At 39.5% G+C, this 20,226-nt stretch overlaps 1 protein-coding gene across 1 annotated transcript in view; it reads right to left on the bottom strand.

Annotated features, from left to right (window-relative positions):
• Nucleotides 1–20,226, bottom strand: part of Bap60 (Brahma-associated protein 60) — a 55,654-nt gene that overhangs the window by 21,830 nt on the left and 13,598 nt on the right. The window contains exons 4-8 of the mRNA XM_080270736.1: nt 14,232–14,330; nt 10,962–11,117; nt 8,213–8,356; nt 5,796–6,017; nt 2,719–2,886 (exon numbers count right to left, since the gene is read on the bottom strand). Coding sequence (XP_080126862.1) covers nt 2,719–2,886; nt 5,796–6,017; nt 8,213–8,356; nt 10,962–11,117; nt 14,232–14,330 — 789 coding nt within the window. The remainder of the gene's footprint in view (nt 1–2,718; nt 2,887–5,795; nt 6,018–8,212; nt 8,357–10,961; nt 11,118–14,231; nt 14,331–20,226) is intronic.

Here is a 20,226-nt window from a genome sequence, read left to right as displayed (position 1 = left end):
CTCTCAGTGTACCAACAACCTTCCTTCCCTGCTGTACCCTTTCACGCACTTCATCCCCCAAAGTTCCATCCTTACTCATCACACTACCCATGTACTTGAATGCACTCACATTCTCCATATCCTCACCATCCAACCTCACTGCACACTCTGTGACTTCATTCCTCTCAAACACCATAACTTTACTTTTGTTTACATTAACTTTCAGATTCCTCCTCCTACACACTGTCCCAAATTCATTCACCAAACCTTGCAACTCCCATTCATCTTCACTCAACAGCACTGTATCATCAGCAAACAGCAAACCGGAAGCTTCCAAATCTCACCCTCATTCATTAGAGCCACCCCCACATCCACTGCCCTACCCTGCACCTCCTTTACAACCCCATCCATGTATATATTAAACAGCCATGGAGACATCACACAACCCTGTTTCAGTCCCACCTTGAGATCAAAGAACTCACTCAGCTCACCATCCATTCGCACCGTAGCCCTAGCTCCCTCGTACATACTCTTCACAGCACTCAACAATTTCCCCTCCACTCCATATATTCTTAATACCTTCCACATACCTTGCCTATCTATTCTGTCATAAGCTTTCTCCAAGTCCATGAAGGCAGCATACACTTTCCTTCCCTTCTCTAGATATTTCTCCACTAAACATCTTAGAACAAATATCTGATCTACACACCCTTTTCCCTTCCTAAATCCCCCTTGTTCTTCTCCAACTAGCTCCTCTGTCATATGCCTAACCCTATCAATGAGTATTCTACCATATATTTTACCAGTCACACTAAGTAGGCAAATACCCCTATGGTTACCACATACTTCTCTCTCTCCTTTTCCTTTGTATAAAGGAACAATTATACCTGATTTCCAGTCCTCTGGAACCCTTCCCTCTTCCCAAGCCAATCTACACAACTTCCATATCCACTCCACAACAATCTCACCCCCATACCTAAGCATTTCACCTACAGAGTAAATATATTCCCCCAAGACTTTAAACATACAGTATATACAATTCCTATTTCTCTATCGCCTTCCCTTTACCCTCGTTGTTTACGACAAAAAATGCTGGACTTTGCAAGTCTGATCGCTCATCCATTCCCATGTCACACTTATAGTAAGATGGTGTTTAGATGATTATCATCACACTATATTACACACTCGTTAATTATGTTTAAACACTTTGTATGTAATATGTAAAAATAGTGAGAGACTACAACTCATCACAGAAACGATGTCCGGCACCATAACAAGACGGAAAGTATGGGAAACACCTAAGAAAACGCCTGGGTGTGTTTTGATTTGCAAAGCATGTCGTACCGCAGGCAGTGACTGTGATGAAACGTTTTCTCTTTTAATACCTTTGCTGGTGACCAATGGGAGTATTTGAATAAAAGGATAAATGAAGAATTATTCGTACGTATGTGTAAAACCGATAAATCTTCATCCCCTGACATATATATAGCCAACACCACAAAACATTCGAATGTCACAAAGTATTTTGTGACCTCGTTATTAGGCACGGGACTCACCTTAAATGAATAAGAAAAATTTTTACATATTACAGTATTATGAAAAAACAACCATTTGTGAGCACTGTATTGGCTGCAAAATATTCCTGGAAATTAAAAACTCTGGCGGTATCTAGTATCCGCCCTGTACTGCGAATGCTCCTATTTATTATTTAAAAAAAAAAATAAAAATAAATAAAAAAATCTGGAAGTAGCAAGAAATCAATAAAACATGGCCTGCCTGATGGCTGAAGAAATTAACTAACTTCAACAAAACCCAAGAACATATAAGACAGCCAATAATACCACTGCACCAGCCCTGAATGCCAGAGTCACAGCAAATTTCAATTTAAATCGTACAAAATTAGAGCCAATGCAGTGACATGTAAAAGGTATGCTGTGCCAGAAGTATACCCAAAAGAAAAATATGAACTTCACATCACCATCGAGACCTCCTTTCCCACCCCTGGTCTGGATTTATTATGGTAAAATATCCAGACAGTAACAATGTATGACACTGAGAACTAGTGATACACAATTTCTAATCTGCTTCCTCTCAGTTGTCTCAGCAGGGATATCCACAAGGTATGAATCACATTTAATCTAGCAGTAATTCTTCAGCTGTGAAGAACAATGAATGATTGAATATTTGCTGAATACAGCAGCTTTACTTATTATTAATTAAAAAAAGGAAAAAAAAAAAAACTTAAAAACATAAAATAAAATACAGAATGGGATTGCAATGTCCAAAATACAGACAGTTCCCACTACCGTTATCAGTCAGGGCTTTGTTCCAAAATACCCCAACCATAGTATACCCTTGCAGTTGGTACTGTAAAGTCCAGAAACTGGCATTTATCCTCACAGTCATATGTAGGAAAGTAGCTTTAATAAGTATTTTTGCCAAATCTTCCAGTGAACTTTGTACTAAAAAAGAGCATAAGGGCTTTCTGTACTAAGATTTATACAGCTATGAATTTATTCATGTTTTCAAATGTACAGCAGCAGGTATGAATGATACACTTCATTACAATAAATAATGTGACTGAACAACAATTTTCAGAACCTAATAGCTAGTGCAATCTTCAAAGCATGACACTTTTCAAAATAAAGTTTCACTACTGCTCAACTAAAGAGTGGGGAAACATTCTTATCAAATCATAGAACTGGGGATTACAAAGAGCAATCCAAAATTAATGCTGACCTTGAGATTATCATCCACCTCCACATCAATGTCATAACAGGAGGTTTTCTTCTGGTCAGCTCCCTCCACTGAGATAGTGTGGTTGATGATGATTGGGTCTGGAGGGAACAGGAGCTGGTTCAAGCGGCCTGGGATTTCTGCAAACTTCATCCTTGGGACACCAAAAATCTGGAGGAGGAAACATGCATTAATGGAATTCAGATTCTTGTGTATCATGATCAGAAATATGAGGTGAATATCCTTTTATTTCTCTAGTCATACATACCACTATACAACAAGCTAATACTAACATGGTGCCTGAAGCCAGTAAAAAAATTAAATCAGTCAAGATACTGAGACACTAACTTCAAACATGTGCACAACACATTCAGATCACCCACATGGTAGGTATAAATAACTGAAGTGCAATGGTGAAAATTCTATGGTTAATTACAGAGATATATCAAGAGGTGAACTTTGCAGCACTGGCTTAAAAATGGATTTTCAGTATTTTGTTGGTTTGCACACCTACGATGACAATCACTAACTGAAAGGTTTACTTTGTGTCTTGTCGTTATCATCATCCTCAACGCCCTGCTCATTCCTAGGTATCCTGTGACAAAAGAATGACCATGATAAAATGGCCTCTAGGCTACTCTGACCATACATACATCTCTAATCCTCAGACATTTTCTTTTCTATTCCTTTTCTCACAAATGCACAGCTCCCTTCTCACCACAGTGATGGTACAGCCAATCCTATTTTACCCCATTTGAGTTGTTGCGGTTACATAGCTAAGCTACTACAGACCACTACATTTCAAGGTAGATGACCACCCTACTTCCCCTGATAAGTCTTAGGGACTGAACCTAGAGAAAACCAACACTGACTGGGGAGTTCTAACCACAAAATTCTACCTTGATCCATCTATAGCCAGGTACTTTAATACTGAAAGGGAAGCAATAAACAAATTGACTATATCACTACTGTTTACCATCAGGCTGCCCTCCCTCCACCCCCCCTCACTCATTACCTATACCACAATCCTCATCTCGTCCTCTCTCTCCCTCACTCGCATACTATTTATGTATCTATTGCCAGACGCCTTAATCCCTTACATGGGGTGGCCACAAACAAATCGCCTCCACGTCACCCTGTCTCCCGCCATTTCACTACCCTGCTCCCAATTCACCCCCCCCCCTCTCATATACCTCTCCACTCCATCCCTCCATCTCATCCTTGGCCTTCCCCTCCCTCTCTTCCCCTCCACCTCACTCACATACACTCTCCTCAGCAGTCTCTCACTCTCCATCCTCTCCACATGGCCAAACCACCTCAGTGTGTTTCTCATATACACTGGCCACAAACACATTGCCTCCATGTCAACCTGTCCTCTACCTTCAAGCTGTCCTAGCTCCACCTCAGATTCCCCTCATTCAGTACCTTCACATACCTCCATCACATCCCACCATCTCCCAATTCCCCTTCAGCTTACACACACACACTCCTATTCACCTCACTAATAACAAAAACTGGGTAAAGCACAGTGCAGCCTAATTATACAATGCAATGTTATGTGATATATCCCTACAATGATGATTAAAAAGTTATATCCTGTCTTGGTATATATATATATATATATATATATATATATATATATATATATATATATATATATATATAAAAAATCGCTACACTGATATTTTCTATGGCCGCCTCCGAGCATCTCGTATGGACACGGTGACACACACAAACCAAAATGGCTGCCCAGTGTTTACATATGCTGTGACTTGCCTTTTGTTCCAGTCTGTGCATGAATGGCCACTGAAACACTACTGTTATCGCCAAGTAATAATGCATGTGCTTAAATAGTGAAGTGTGTAATATTAAGTGAAGTGATAACTTTTTTGTGTGTGAAATACTGAAACTTGTGACTTGGAAATCAGGTCAAACTTGTGTAACCATCACCCCTTTTTTGGGCCTCTAGCATGAAAGGCCACTGAAACACTTGGTATCACCAGACAGCTGGGCAGGTGCCTAACAGTAGTGCAGTGTGCAATAATCAGTGAAGCGATGCTTTTTTGTATGAAATACTAAAACTCGTGACTTATCAACCTTACATAACCATCATCCCCTTCTAGGGCCCCTACTGTTGCATGAAAGACCACTGGAACACCATTCTTATTGCCAAATAAGAGTGGAAGTGCTTAACAAATACTGCAGTGTGCAATATACTGTAAGTGGTACTACTGTGTGTGTGAAATACTGAAACTTGTAACTTGGAAATCAGACAACCTTACATGGCCATCATCCCCTTTTTTAGGCCTCTAAACAGATGACTGAGCCAAGATGTCCGCCAAATGTTTACACTGGCTGTGATTGTTGTCTTTTGTTTTATTTTGTGTAAAAGGCCACTGAAACACCATTGCTCTCACCAAATAAGTGCAGCAGTGTGTGATACTGAGTGATACCGTATCTATTTTGAGAAAAGGTCATCCAGGCCCTCCAACTGTCCCCCTTCCTGGGGGGTCCTTGGTGACAACTTGTACCAGCATTAGACAAACTTCAGGTGGGTGGCAGAGGTGTTTTAGGTTATTATAGGCTTCACAGTCAAGGCTATCCTCCCTAACCTCATTGAACCCATGTTTATCGACCTTGTTGTGATAATTCATTATGCAACAGCTCTTCAGTTGATGCAACCCTATCACATAATGAGGTTGCACTGTAGACAGATGACTACCAATGACCCTGGAAGGTACTACCATGAGAATGAAATGTGGCTACAAGCTTGATACCTAGCCACATTATCACCACTCTCAGGCAGGAAACATATAGCCACAAGTGCAGGCACTCAGTAATCTTTCTTGTAAGCGACTGTACACGGAACCAAAGTCCAAGTCAAGACTTTCATACGGTTACAAATATTGTTATTACACATCTCAGGTTTCTTTTTCCCCAAATAGCTTCCAGCAACTGTTGGTAAGTAACAAAGTAATTAGTTGTTTTGGCACATTGTTTAGCTTCCACTCCACAAAACATCACCTGCACCATGACCAATCAAATCCTTGAGAGGAAGCATGACGTGTCACTTTACTCACCTGCTCCAAATACTTGTCGCAGTTAATATACTCTCTCTCATGACTGTCCTGTAGCTTGTGTGTCTTGATATACTGCCACAATGCAGTGATGATGACAGGTCTTGTCTGTGTGTGCACTCCCAGCAACCTGGCCAGCCGTGGGTCCAACTTGAACTGGTGTGGCTGATAGTCCAGTAGCAACAGGATGGTGCACCTCACATTCTTGTCACCTGGACGCTTCACCTAAATCGACCCAGGAAAATATTTATAATCACCATCATCATCATTCTAATCCTACTGATTATCAATTGCACCTCACATTCTTGTCACCTGGATGCTTCACCTAAATCAACCAAGGAAAATATTTAAAATCATCATCATCATCATTATTCTAATCTTACTGATTATCAATCATCATCCTTATAAACATCATCTTAACCCTATTGATCATGTTCATAATCCACATTCATAATGCCTTTTTCCCACAACCTAAGGACTGGGAGAGGTGGGAACCAGAAAACAAGGAAAAAACACGAATCTGAGAATTATCAAACAGCACCCACTGAAAATCATGTTAATAAGACACATAATAGTCAAGCGCCTGGATCTTATTTCCCAGTAAAATAAAGGGCTGGGCATCCACAAACTGAGGGGGGGGGGGATACTTCTATAACCACCAAGCCCAGGGATGGCTTTTTCATCTTATTTTTTTCCATATCCCGATAAGTATATTCAGCTTAGGAGAGAGAATTTGAACTGAAGGGGTTACATGCATCCTTAATAAGCCCCTTCCACTGAAGAGGGCTTTCCTATAATCCATCCATCCATCATCCAATCCTCCGTTGCCCCATGAGGAGCGTAGATACTGTATAAAATAATCTGGCAGCAGCAACAATATACTAAAAAAGAACATCACCTGCATTTAAAGGGCTAATAATGTTTCTGTTAGAGGAAGAATGTTTACTACAACCATACAAAACTACTATACTGCATCCACAGAATGAAGAGAATGAAGATTGCTTCTAACCTCTCCAACATAATGGCTCTCTCCCATACCAAATACATATAAACATATTTTGCATTTGTTGGAATACAATATAAAGTAGCTATGGACTCATGGTGTAGCAGTCAGTAACTTCAATACTTTAATACAATGAAGTATTTGTACTCTCTTCTTAACAGCAGTAGCCATATCCCCAAAACCTAAGTTATATGGTTAGATGAAACTCCTCCCGAAGCTAAATACAGTAGTCATGTAAGAATAATGAGATGATACAAGTTGACCAACAAATGACATATGGCAGAACTTTATTTCAAACACGTAAATTATTTTTACAATTACATGAATTGTGACGTCTCTCACTTACAATACAAACTCCATTAAAAAAAAAATGCCAGCAGCAATGATTAAACCCTATAATCATCCTTCACAGTGCCTTTTATCCAGGTTGCAGCATTTTGAAAACAAAGGCTTTTAGCTGTCTCTTAAAAGATTCAATAACAGAGTTGTCTCATGGACAAAAGCAATCTATTATATAACGTAAGGGCTCTATACACAAAAGAACGATCAGAGAAAGGTGACTGGTGAATGGCTCCAAGCTCATCAAGATGCAAGGAATCATCTTCAGTACATAACATCACGCCTGGGTGTGTCGATGGGAGTTTCAACAATTCAGTAAGGTACTTCGGTTCACCATGCTAAGGAACCTTAATACTAAGACACAGCTTAAATTCAATTCTAGCCTTTCCTAGTAACCAATGCAGCTCAATTAGGAATGAGGTAGTTGAGGATCTTTGGGGAAGATCAAAGACAAGCCTTGCTGCCCTGTTCAACGCAGACTGAACTTTTGTTAGCATATTATTCGGAAGACCAATTCACAGCGAATTACAATAATTAACACGATACAAGACCACTGCATGGACCAATGTTAAGAGACAATTCTATTCAGGAACTTTCTCTCAGAGTACAGATATCTAATAACTATGCAAGTTGCACCCTCTGACAACATATGTTCTTTGTAATTTAACTCTGAATTAAAATAAACACCCAGATTTCTAACAGAAACACAGATTTTGAACAGAACTGAATGGATGAAACAGAGCCAACCAAGGTTCAAAGTCTGAGTATTATCAGCGTCGTCATCCCTTCTGTTTCCTCCGATGATGAACTAAGTTTTACCATCACTTGGCTTGAGTTTTCTCCTTGCCATCCAAATCTTAATATCAGACATTAGGGATTCAAGCTTAGTCTTCATCTGACATCTCAACATAGCTAAGTCTCATCAACATAACAATGATAGGAAACTTCGTGAGCATCAAGTAAAAATGATAATTTACTGGCATACATTATAGGTCGCCAGAAGAATAAAGAAAGATATTTTCAGACTGAATTACTGAAATCACATGTATTTTTAACAGCAATACTAGAGTCAAATTACCTGGAATCCATCTGTCTCCTGTGTGGTAGGGGTACGGTGCCACTCCACTAAATGGTTGTCAGGACCATAAAGATCTTTGTCCAGTTCTATCACCAGGGATTTGAAGAATGATGAGAACTTGCGTTTCAGTTTGCTGGGGTCATTCTGGTGGGGTGGGTGACAGCACTAGTTAAGAGATCTGTCTTGAAGAGTTTGTCGGGAGGGAAAAAGTCTGGTATCTACAAGCTAATTAGAATTAAAGATGGATTTCTGACAATAATTATACTCTCATAAATATTGCAATACTAACAGCTTATACTCACGTTGCTACCAAATGGAGGTGTAATATCAAACAGAAGGGCATCACACATGTACCAGTAGCAGAATAACTAAAATACTATGAATTCCTGAAAACAAGTTTCAATCCTGTAACAGTTTACAATAGAGTGCTTGTTACATATTGCCCATTTTATTTCTTCCCCTCCCCTCCAAAACCTCATCCATAATAACATTCTATAAAAATTCCCTTGTTGCTTATAAAACTGATCTGCCAGTTTCCCCAATTAACAGACAAAAGTTGTGATACTGAGGAACACGTCGCTAACATAACAACAAAAACTTATATCCAGTATAATGAATTGAACTGTTACTCATCAACTTTTAGCAATACAGTTCTCCAGGGTGAGAGGAATAGTGGGGAGACCATGGATGAGATGGGGTGATGAACTGGAGAAATGTGTGTTAGAATGAGTTGTGAGTTGGAGGAAAGGCAGCCAAATCGCTAAGAACAAGGTGACAGAGGTAATCTGTTTATGGCTTGAGAATTAGCAGAGGCACTAGGGAAACCTAATACAACCAAAGCCAAGAAGTATTCAGAAAAGACACTCAAGCTCATGAAAAAAAGAAAAAATGAAAGTGAGAACAAAGAAAGAAGAAACAATGAAAAGAATTAAACAAGTTTATCAACAAGAGACAAATAGAAGAAAAAAAGAAACATGGATCAGATCACAGAAACCATCAAAAAATGAAAAAGTCTGAAACAGGGCTGAAGTAAAATGGCACTAGGAAAGCAACAAATTATATCACTGAAACACAAAAACAATGAAGTCATTAAATGCAGAGATAATATGGTGAGGAGAGTTCAAGAATTTTGTGAAGAACTGTTTGCCCCAAAGATAAAAGTACCAGTAGCTAACTTCTCAGCTGACTCAAGTGAAATATTGGAAGTAACATGTCTATTAAAAATATGAAAAGATGGAAGGCCCCAGGAAAAGATGGAATAGCACCACATTTACTGTTGGATGGAGGAGTAAAAGTACAGAACAGGCTTGCCCACTTATTACCCAATATATACCTTTTTCACCACTCTATTGTCTTGTGGAGAGAATGGATAACTATAGAGTGGTGAAAAAAGGTACATCTGTGTGAATGTAAAGGTGGGAGGAGGCAAAGCAGGCCAAGGAGAATGTGGAAGGATATGACGGATGAGTGTATGTGGGAAGTATGGAAGTTGGTGAGACTAGGGGACTGACAAGAGATTGAGCTGGCTGGATGAATGTTGTTAGTTGAAGTGCATGATCAGGGACTTGCCATCCCTTTTAACACGAAAGCTTCCAGACTAACTATCGGATACGTTCATGTGAAACTAAAGAACGCGGCGTTAAAATGTTTTTGGTGTATCAGATAGAACCAGGATTCCGGGGACTTAAATGATGAGTGAATGGAAGCGTGGACCATTGGACTGGGCAAACTTAAGTGGTCTGGACACTGCTACTCCTCACCCTGCCCTAGGGTGGGAAAGGAGGTCTGGATGATGATGATACACACATGCGTGCACACACATGCATGCACATGTGCACACACACACACACACACACACACACACACACACACACACACACAGTAGTCTGCAGTTTCTTTTCCTCCCAAAATACAACCTGCCAATAAGTTTACATTCAGCTAGAGTACCTACTCAGTGCTACTATAAATGAACAGGGACATGGAGCCAAGAAATCTGTCCAGCCATTCCACTGGCCAGGGAATTGAAACTGTTCTCTCACTTGTAAAGTGAGTATGTTACCATTACATCATCAGAACTCCCAGTTACTTACTGACTACTAATCTAATGCCACTTATATAACAATGTCCTGCTTGTGTCACTTTTTTCATTAACTTTTTTACAATACAGTCCCCAGTAATATCATCATCATCCAGACCTTTCCTACCTCAAGATAGGGCGAGGTAGGGTCCAAAGAACCAGAAAAAGCTTATACAATGAGATACTAGCCTAAGTTTTGCCAGTGAATGAGTCACACTTATTTACTAACCATTCAACCCCCAAAAAATCTTGGCTCCATAGAAAAAATTATTATTGAAGTTGCATTACTAAATATAAAGCTGATTTGCCAGTTTCCTCCAATTTAAGTTACCAGTTGTGAGGAAAAGTTGAGGTTTTAAAACATCACTGACATAAAATAAGGACTTAAGGACACGTTATTGGTGGCAAAAGAAGCTTTGTAGCACTTCATGACTTCTGTATATTACATTCTAACATCTTCCTGTGCTACTTATATCATTTTAACATCAAAAGTTTGTACAATACCACTTAACCTACAAGAGGTTATTAAAGTGCAATAGAAAAAAACAGATCACTTAGGGAGAAATGCTACAGTCTGCATAGTCAGTAAGACTACATGTAACTTCCTAAACAAAACTTGATCACTAAGACCGAAAGTTTGGTCTGGCCTGTTACCTTGGCCAGCCCCGATACCTTGTGGTCCTCCAGCAGTCGACCCTCCACCCTCAGCTCCCACGAGGCCACTGAAGCATCCTCACCCTCACCCCCCTCAGCACGAGCAGGGTAGAATGTGTTTGAAATGAAAATACGTAGCTTCTTCTTCACCTTCATTGGTCTCTTTAGTGCCTCCTGTAGGGATCAGAATTAAGATATTAGGAAAAAATAAATAAATAATAACTCGTTGTAGTGCTGCTTTGGGTGTCTGCCCTTTCCTCTCTTCCTGCTTCCTCTTGTATTCTTTCCTTCATTCTTTCCTCTTCCTTTTCCTATGGGTGACTTTACACTCCCTCTTCTTTCTTTCCTTCATTCTTTCCTCTTCCTTCTGCCTATGGGTGACTCTACCTTGAGTTACAAGCCAAGTGATTTCCTGTACACCAGGAAGCCATTTACTACACTGGGTGGTAAACATATAACCAAATTATGGCTTCTGGTGGTCTACTGGGTAATTTAGGTCTCCAATTGGACTGAGCCTGTGTAGGTTTATATCCAAGGGGTGGTTGGGGTTTACTGTTCATGTAATGCCACTCAGGGATGAGTGAGACTATTCACTCTCATCTTAAATGTCAGGACCAACTTGCTTAGCCCCAGGTTCTTATGCTCCTCATGGGGCAACATAGGATTGGGGGGGGGGGGGACCTCCCTCTTTTTTTTCTGTCTATGGGTGACTCTAAGTGACAAGCCAAATGGTTTCCTGTACACCAGGAAACCATTTACTGTGTTGGATGGTAACAGTGCCTCGTGATTTAGCGAGTAATTAAGGCGCTCCAATTGGTGAGCTGGTGCAGGTGGTTGGGGTTTATTGCTCATGTAATGTCACTCAGGGATGAGTGAGGCTGGTCACTCTCATCTTAAATATCAGGACCAACTTACCTAGCCCTGGGCTCTTACGCTCCTCATGGGGCAACATAGGATAAGATGATGTATGTATGTGTGAAAAAAACATTAATCATCATTATATACGGTTAAGAATAGAATGAATGCTCTATTATAAACCAATATAGAATATTCACAAACTGCCTTACGTTCTGTAACAGTGAATGTGAAATCAAGACTTCCTAAATGATGACACTGCCTTTCACTGTCTTCCATATTCCTTACAAACATCACTACAGTAAAGCCATCAAAGACAGTTGTCAGGGATGGACTCAGCCTTTAGTAAAAGGGATATAATATTTTTGACCTCCACACTACTGTCAAATCCATATTACAAGGAACTGGAAAACATACAAATTTTTGCTCAGTTTACCTATGCCCACTTATAGTGGTTACGTGTCAGCTATCTAAACAATAATTTTTTCATGTTATACTCTGTTCACTTTAACCAGGCAAAAAACTGCCATCTCCATTTTGACTTTCAAACTGTATAAATAGATTTACATCACAATATAAGTCACAAAGTAGTACAGTACTATGGCAAGAATGTAGAGCTGTGTACTACTGTCTCATACTGCTATGGGGAAAAAACTGCCATAAGTAAAAAATCTCTTAGATCAAGAGAATCAACTATAGCTTAGCCTAGAACTGCCATCTTTCCATTTTGAATGCTGCGTTGCAGCAATAAAATTAACACCTAAATATGGTACCAGTCAAGAGATGTTATGGAAATGATGCAACGTTAGCATTATTCTATTCTGACACTGAGCTTTGCCAAATTTGCTGAAAAAGGATGCACATCTGAGCAAAGTTGATCATCATCATCTAATCATGTGTTGCCCTATGAGGAGTGTAGGAGCCCAGGGCTAGGCATGTTGGTCCTGACATTTAAGATGAGAGTGGCCAGCCTCACTTATTCCTCGAGAGGCATTACGTGAGCAATAAACCCCAATCACCTGCTAAATTGAAAAAAATAAAATACAATGCAAAAGGTTTCCTCTGACAGTCTAGAAAAAGAAATGGCACTGCTCAGAAAGGGGGTCTGAACCTCCCGAATCCGTCCTTTGGATCTGCCACTGCAGGTAAACACACAGTACCTCTGCACACTTCGCATGAAAGAATTTGACAACACAGAGGATGGCTACTACAAATTGTCTGATGATTCTAACCCACCTTGGCAAACCTGTTTTAATGACCATGCCATACTTTGATTGTGACATATCCTAAGAAGTACTGTATTGTCAATTATTCATCCGATAATATATTAATCTTTTTGGAACATCACAAACTATACAAGTCATTTAGGATATTATTGCTTCCCTCCTGCCTACTACTCTTTGGATCATGTGTACAGATCCCTATTAAATGGTTGTCTGGGAAGATAACATGTGAAGAAATTCTGCATATTGAAAATACTATTACCCACTGATTGCCCAAAAAAGCCGCTACAGCACTTGGAAAACCACTATACAACCCCATATGTGTATACTGGGTAATATCCTGCATATCAGTAAGAAAAACAAAAATATTACAAATGAAAATGCAACTATATACATAGTCTAGCATTCTGTTTCTGTTTCTGTTCAGAGGACTCTTATGAGAGAGGGGGATGTGAGTTGGGAGCAGGGCAGTGAAATGGCGGGGGACAGGGCGACTTGGAGGCGATTTGTTTGTGGCCACCCCAAACGGGATTGAGGCGTCTGGCAATAGATAGATAGATAGATAGATGATTTGCTGCGGATCTGTAAGTCAGTACTTTTTTAGCTGATAATGTCTTTTCTGTACTTGAAGTTGCTTGTGATTTATTGAGAAGTTTGCTTTTTTTTTTTTTTTTTTTTTTTTTTTTCCCCCCCATCCATCCATTATTTTTTTCATTTTTTTTAATAATCCCTCAGTCATGAACTAAATATGTTGCATTCTAAGCCGTTTCACTCAAAAAAAGATGCATGCTCCTTGCATACATTGTCTGTCAGGCACTGTCCATCCCAAGGGAACATCCATTCACTGCACAGGCCGGCAATTTGGGGCAACTGGTTGCCTATGGTTGATGGGTCTGCTCCATCAGACAGATTAGGGTTGACCTACTACTACTAAATCATCTACTTTAAGACTAACAATACTAGAAAATTTTAGATAAAACTACCCTGTTCATGATCATGGTCCATACTGCCACCAGCCTAGGTTTTCTTGCACTTGACTCGTGGCACATTAAAGATAGATATTTATGCAATCAACATCAATAATACAAAGGCAAAAATAACATACGAGAATGGTAAAGTGTAATGCAAAATAAATCACTCTGGAAGAGGTGACAGAAAAAATAGGCATACAGCCCCATTACCATCCTTGGCCATCACTGAAGCCACTGACCTGAATGTCTAATCTCTTCCTCATTATGGTGGCATCCAACTTGCGCTCAAAGGCCAACAGATCCATATATGCCTGACTTTCTGGGACCAAGTCACGAACCTGAAAAAAATACACAAGCTCTCCATTAATAATAATTTCTCTAATGTCTAAATATTTCATCATCATCACAGTACTGGTAACAAATAAGAACATTAATGGCTTGAGCAAGGCATGGAAGATGTAAAAACTAAGTACTGCAAACTCACACGGGATATGTACCATGCACGATTTGTGCTACCGAAACCCATGTTAATCACAAGAAATAACAGTTTATTGCTCTAAATCAACAAGACTTAAGATAATACACACAGCAGTATTACTTAATCTGAGCAAATGGAACAGACAAGTGACAAATTTTTATACTGGAATAATCTTGGAAATTAATCAAGATTTATGAACTAGAAAATGACAAAAAGTAACTTGCCAGAAACTGGATTTTAACCCCTGCTGGGCTGACTGTTTGTAATGTAGCCCTCCCCTTATTCACTGCTTTATAACCAATGACTCATATGAGGCTTGCAGCTTGGGTGTGCAGACCTTCATTGTGCCTCATATGAGGTCTGCTGCTCAGCATGGGTTAATGACACTGACACCTGTTCAAGTCCTAAAGTTGTGGTTAGCTGAGAATATTCTTCAGTCCTTGAAACTCTGCACTGATACTATATTCAAATTAACTAAGCTGTATAAACCATTGTGGAACTTCTGCCATTTTATGAAGGAATGAAATCATCCCTTATTAGTCTTGAATGGAGGAGGATTTGTTCCATGCTTCGGTCACCCTGCCATAACGTACACTTTCTCTCACAGGAATCAGCTGTCAATCTGCATACTTTTTGTGCTTGCTTGCTTTGTTATTACGGTCACGTGCACAGCCGAACACAAAGGAAATGGAGGGCCTGTGCAGGTGGCTTTCCAAGGGTGAAGAGCACACAAACCTATCTTGAAACAGCATGAAACCTTGGTCCAGTAATTCACACATTAACAACAGCACTTCAGGACACATGATGTGTTACCCATATCTGATTGTGCTATTGTTAAATCTATATATTTTTCCAAATTGTGTTACTGTGGTGCATGCTAACCAAGGGTTTATTGTAATTAAAATGGGTGGATGAACTATGCATATGAATAAAAATGCAAAATACAACCAGATGTTTGCTTGTGATGGGGATTCAGGATTTTGAGGACATGAATTGTGTGTGATGAACTGTGTAGCCCATTTCACTGGGCAGGCTGTTGGTAGTTCTTTATCTTTTGTGTTTTCAAATTGTTTTGGGGTCCTACCTCACCTCAACTTGTTTTGACATACCTCTTACATCACTTGCAAATACCCATGATACACCAGAACCATGAACATAGTACACTGGTACACCCACTAATGAAGGGCAGGATATGGGCCTCAAGGTGGCCCAGTAAGTCTGTTTCTGAGGACCTCATGATGGCAACAGCTCTATGTTTTGATAAAGACTATGATGAAGTTCTGACAAATTCTGACGTCATAAGAAACGTCATGACTGAGTTGTGCTTGCATTAAAGGCTTGCTCACACATCTATGATGCAACCTCTTTTAGACCAATTACTTTATTTATTACTGTACTGGTATTTCTACAGATATTGTACTATATCTTCCAGAGACATATGGCAACAATTACACCCCTTGGCGCAAAGAGTCACAGTTACCACGCACTACCACGAGTGAAGGTGCCCAGAATACAGTATTTTTCTCTCATGGCGCCTCTGGTAGATTCTGATAGTGATAATGGGTTTATTTGTCGTGATGCTAGTGATTTAAATATATCATGATGATGCAACACTGTCTGATGTGTCAGTAGACAACAGTGATGCTGACTAAGATTCTGAAAATGATAGCAAGGTTGATGTGAGTGAGAGGCAGGAGGAAGAAATTAGTAGACAGCTTAGCGATGCCACACTCCCAGCAACAAGTGGTTCAGGGTCACCATTCCTATCAGACGTTTCCACATGCTTCACGATTCCATCTGATCCATTTGGAGATGCTAGACCTAACGTTCTGCCTAGTGTGGAAGAGTAAGTGGATGTGCATCCAGGATTTGTTGGACATCATGCATCACATTCAATTCTTTTCCTCTCTCTCTCTCTTTTTTTTTTTTTTTTTTTCTTTCTTTAATGGCTTTCCGTTTGTTTATTTTCTTATCATACTTTACATCCTCTTCCTTCTCCATTATCTCTTCTTTCATTCCTATCTCTTGCATATGGCCTGGCTTCACCTGGGTGTGTCTACCTTGGGGTGCACCATCACGTATTGCTATTTTATCGACATCATTGGACCACTATTTATCGGCCAAAATCAACTTTTTTTTTTTTTTTTAATGCTAGGAAGGACAAACCAAAGGCCACAAACCCACAAACTGTTCCTTCCAAGAAAAAAAACAAAATACAAGAAAGAGCCAAATTCAAGATTCGATAATTTCGAGATGCCTGTGCATGACATTATTTTCAAGCCAATGTGTACTTTAGTTACCAGGGAAGCAGTACCCGGTACTTTAGCATAACATATGTAAACTTATGAGCTATTTTATATACATATATATATATATATATATATATATATATATATATATATATATATATACTGTATATATACACACACAGTAAAGTCCTATTGTTCGGCAGTTGATTATTCGGTAGATTCGATATTTCGGCAGTTTTGAGAAATAGTCCCGTTTATGAAAGTCTTTGATTGTTTGGCAGATGTCTGGAATCATCTTGGCAGTCCAGGAAATGTTACTTGTGACTTGGAGGCCTACTGTTTTATTACACTTGTACATGCTCACTAGCTTCTATAATTTTCAGATTCAGATATAGTACTGTATTGATTACAATTTTGCACAGTATCATACAATACAGTAACCACCCAGAAATTAGCGAGGGTTACATTCCACGCCCCCTCACTAATTCTTGACGCCTTCCTGAAAATGACATTTACCGGTAATTGCGTAGCCCATGAACCACTGATGCTGTAACGCATTACCCATAAATAAACGTTGCTTGTCGTTTCCCTGTTGTTTTTAGTTGTACGGCTGTGCCAGCTCTTGAACTTTGATTCCTCAGCATAATGGTGGAAGGGACTGTCCTAAGTGTTTAACTAAACCTAACCTAACCGAGTTTAACTGTACCTAACAATTAACCAAACCTAACTTAACCTAGTGTCAGAAAATACATAAAATAAACTGGAGGAATACGAATTGGTAAGGTCTTTTGGATGAAAGATAAAGGTACTTTTAGCACTCATTCTTTTGTTCGTTTTTGTGCTTATATGAGAAAGAGAGAGTCTTGATGCAAACAGTAATGCATTTCATTAACCCCTTAATAATCCCTGGCATTGGGAAGGGAACGAAAGTCACTGGTATGTTTTCACGACTGTACGCTATGATTCCAAGCAGTCAGGCGGTCGCTTAATCACAGATGTTTTCGTCCATTTGGTAAATCCACAGTAATTTTATCAATTCTTCAGAGAATCATAGCGAATTGCAGCATAAGTCTAGGAAGCTAAGTAATACATTGCTAGGTGAGCCAGACAATTCTCTTCACATCTTTAAGAAAATTAAATTGATTTCAGTGAATGGAAGAAACTTACTCTACATACTTAAAGATGGATTAAATTTCTTCCATTTTATTTTCCGAAAAATGTGAAAAGAATTGTTTGGCGCACCTAGCAATGTGTTATTTAGCTTCCTAAACCCATGCTATGATTCATGGAAGAATTGATAAAGTTACAGTACATCTACCAAATGGGAGAAAACATCCGAGATTAAGCGACCGCCTGACTGCTTAGAATTGTACCGTACAGTCGTGTAAACATACTAGTGACCTTCGTTCCCTTTCCATAATTGTTCATGGTTTTTTATTGCTCACTCTAACTCCACATCACTGATACCGGTACTGTAAAAGGTTGTTCAATGCCGAGGGTTATTAAGGGGTTAATGGAATACATTACTGTTTGCATCAAGACTCTCTTTCACATATAAGCACAAAAACAACCATAAGAATGAGCACTAAAAGTACACTTAACTTTCATCAGAAAGACCTTACCAATTCATATTCCTCCAGTTTATGTAATAATATGTATTTTTCCAACTATTTTATTTTGCGTTTGAGAGAGTACAGTATTGTATACAGTACTCACTCCAAACACATTTGTAATAATATAAGTAATGATGACAGTGCTCCCCAATACAAATTATGTACTAAGCTGGTAGGTAATATTCTGTATCATTTCGGCCATCCAGGAAGTGTTACTGTGACTTGTAGGCCCACTGTGTCATCACATTTGTATATGCTCATTAATTTATATAGATTTCAGATTCGAGTATAGTACCGTATTGATTACAGTACTGTACAGTAAACGGTACTCTCTCCAAACACATTCGTAATACCATAAGTGGTAATGAGAGTGTTCATCAATACATATAAGGTACTAAGTGGGTAGGTGTTTCGATTATTCGGCAAATCCAACTTCTCGGCATCAGCCTGGTCCCATAGATGCCGAATAATAGGACTTTTAAAGTGATATCTATCTATCTATCCATCCATCTATATACATACAGTATATATATCTATATTTAAGATATATATATATATATATATATATATATATATATATGGGCATCTATGTGAATGGTTCATGATCGGTGTGGGTGTGAGACAAGGTTGTGTGATGTCCCATGGTTGTTCAATATATATATGGATGGGGTGATAAGAGAAGTAAAAACACTAGTAATGAAGAGAGGGATGGCAATAGTAATGAATGGTGATAGATGGAATATCTCAAATTTATTGTATGCTGATGATGCAGTACTGCTTGCAAGCACCAGACAAGAACTTGGTAGGCTAGTGCAGAGTTTTGCTGACGTCTGTGAGCGTTGTGCCTTAAATGTATAAAGTGATGGTTATTGAGAGAGAATGTGATTTGTAGTGCGATGTTACAGTGAATGGAGAAAGACAGGAACTGGTGAGAGAGTTCAAATACCTGTGTACAGTGATAGAAAGAGAGGAAAATGTGCAAAAGATGTTGAAAGTTCAGTGACACAAGGAAGGGAAAGTAGCTGGTGCAATGAAGGCCTTGATAAGAAACAGACTTGAGTGCTGCAGCTGCACAAGGCTTCCATGAAGGAGTGTTAGTGCCAACTTTAACATATGGATGTGAGACTACGGTGTGGCATATAAATGAAAAGTCAAGAGTAATAGCGGTGGAGATGGGACTGCTGGGGAATGTTTGTGGAGTACAGAGGGTGGATAGGATACGAAATAATGATTCATGAAAGATGTGGAGTGAGGAAGTTGGTGGACACCAGAATTGAAGAGAGTGTACTGAGATGGTATGGTCATGTGGAGAGAATGGATAACAGCAGAGTGGTGAAAAAGGTACTTCTGAGTGAACCTGAAGGAGGGAGGAGGCAAGGTAGGCCAAGGAGAAGGTGGGGAGATATGGTGGATAAATGTGTGAGGAGGAGAGGTTTGGAAGTCGGTGAGGCTAGGGGACTGACGAGATCGAGCTGGCTGGATGAATGTTGTGAGGAGAAGTGCATGATCAGGGATTTGGCACCCCTTTTTAACGTGACAGCGTCCGGGCCAACTCTATTAGATACAGTATGTCAATGTGAAGCTACAGAACGTGGTGGATCTTTTTGGCATATCCGATAGAGCCAGGATTCCGGGGCCCATTGGATTGGGCAAATTTGGGCTGTCTGGACACAGCTACTCCTCACCCTGCCCTAGGGTGGAAAAGGAGGTCTGGATGATAATGATGATTGTATGTACAGTGTATGTGTGTGTGTGTGTGTGTGTGTGTATATATATATATATATATATATATATATATACACAGTATAACCTCTACAATTCGGCATCGTTTAAGTCGGAAACCTCTACAACTCGGGAAGGCTCCGAAATATTCATTTAAAAAATCAGAATTCAA

The sequence above is a fragment of the Coenobita brevimanus genome, chromosome 42, assembly GCF_032717465.1.
Source record: "Coenobita brevimanus isolate Jiangsu-jjx chromosome 42, ASM3271746v2, whole genome shotgun sequence".
NCBI classification, from domain to species: domain Eukaryota; kingdom Metazoa; phylum Arthropoda; class Malacostraca; order Decapoda; family Coenobitidae; genus Coenobita; species Coenobita brevimanus.
This window is presented reverse-complemented; position numbering and strand designations above follow the sequence as displayed.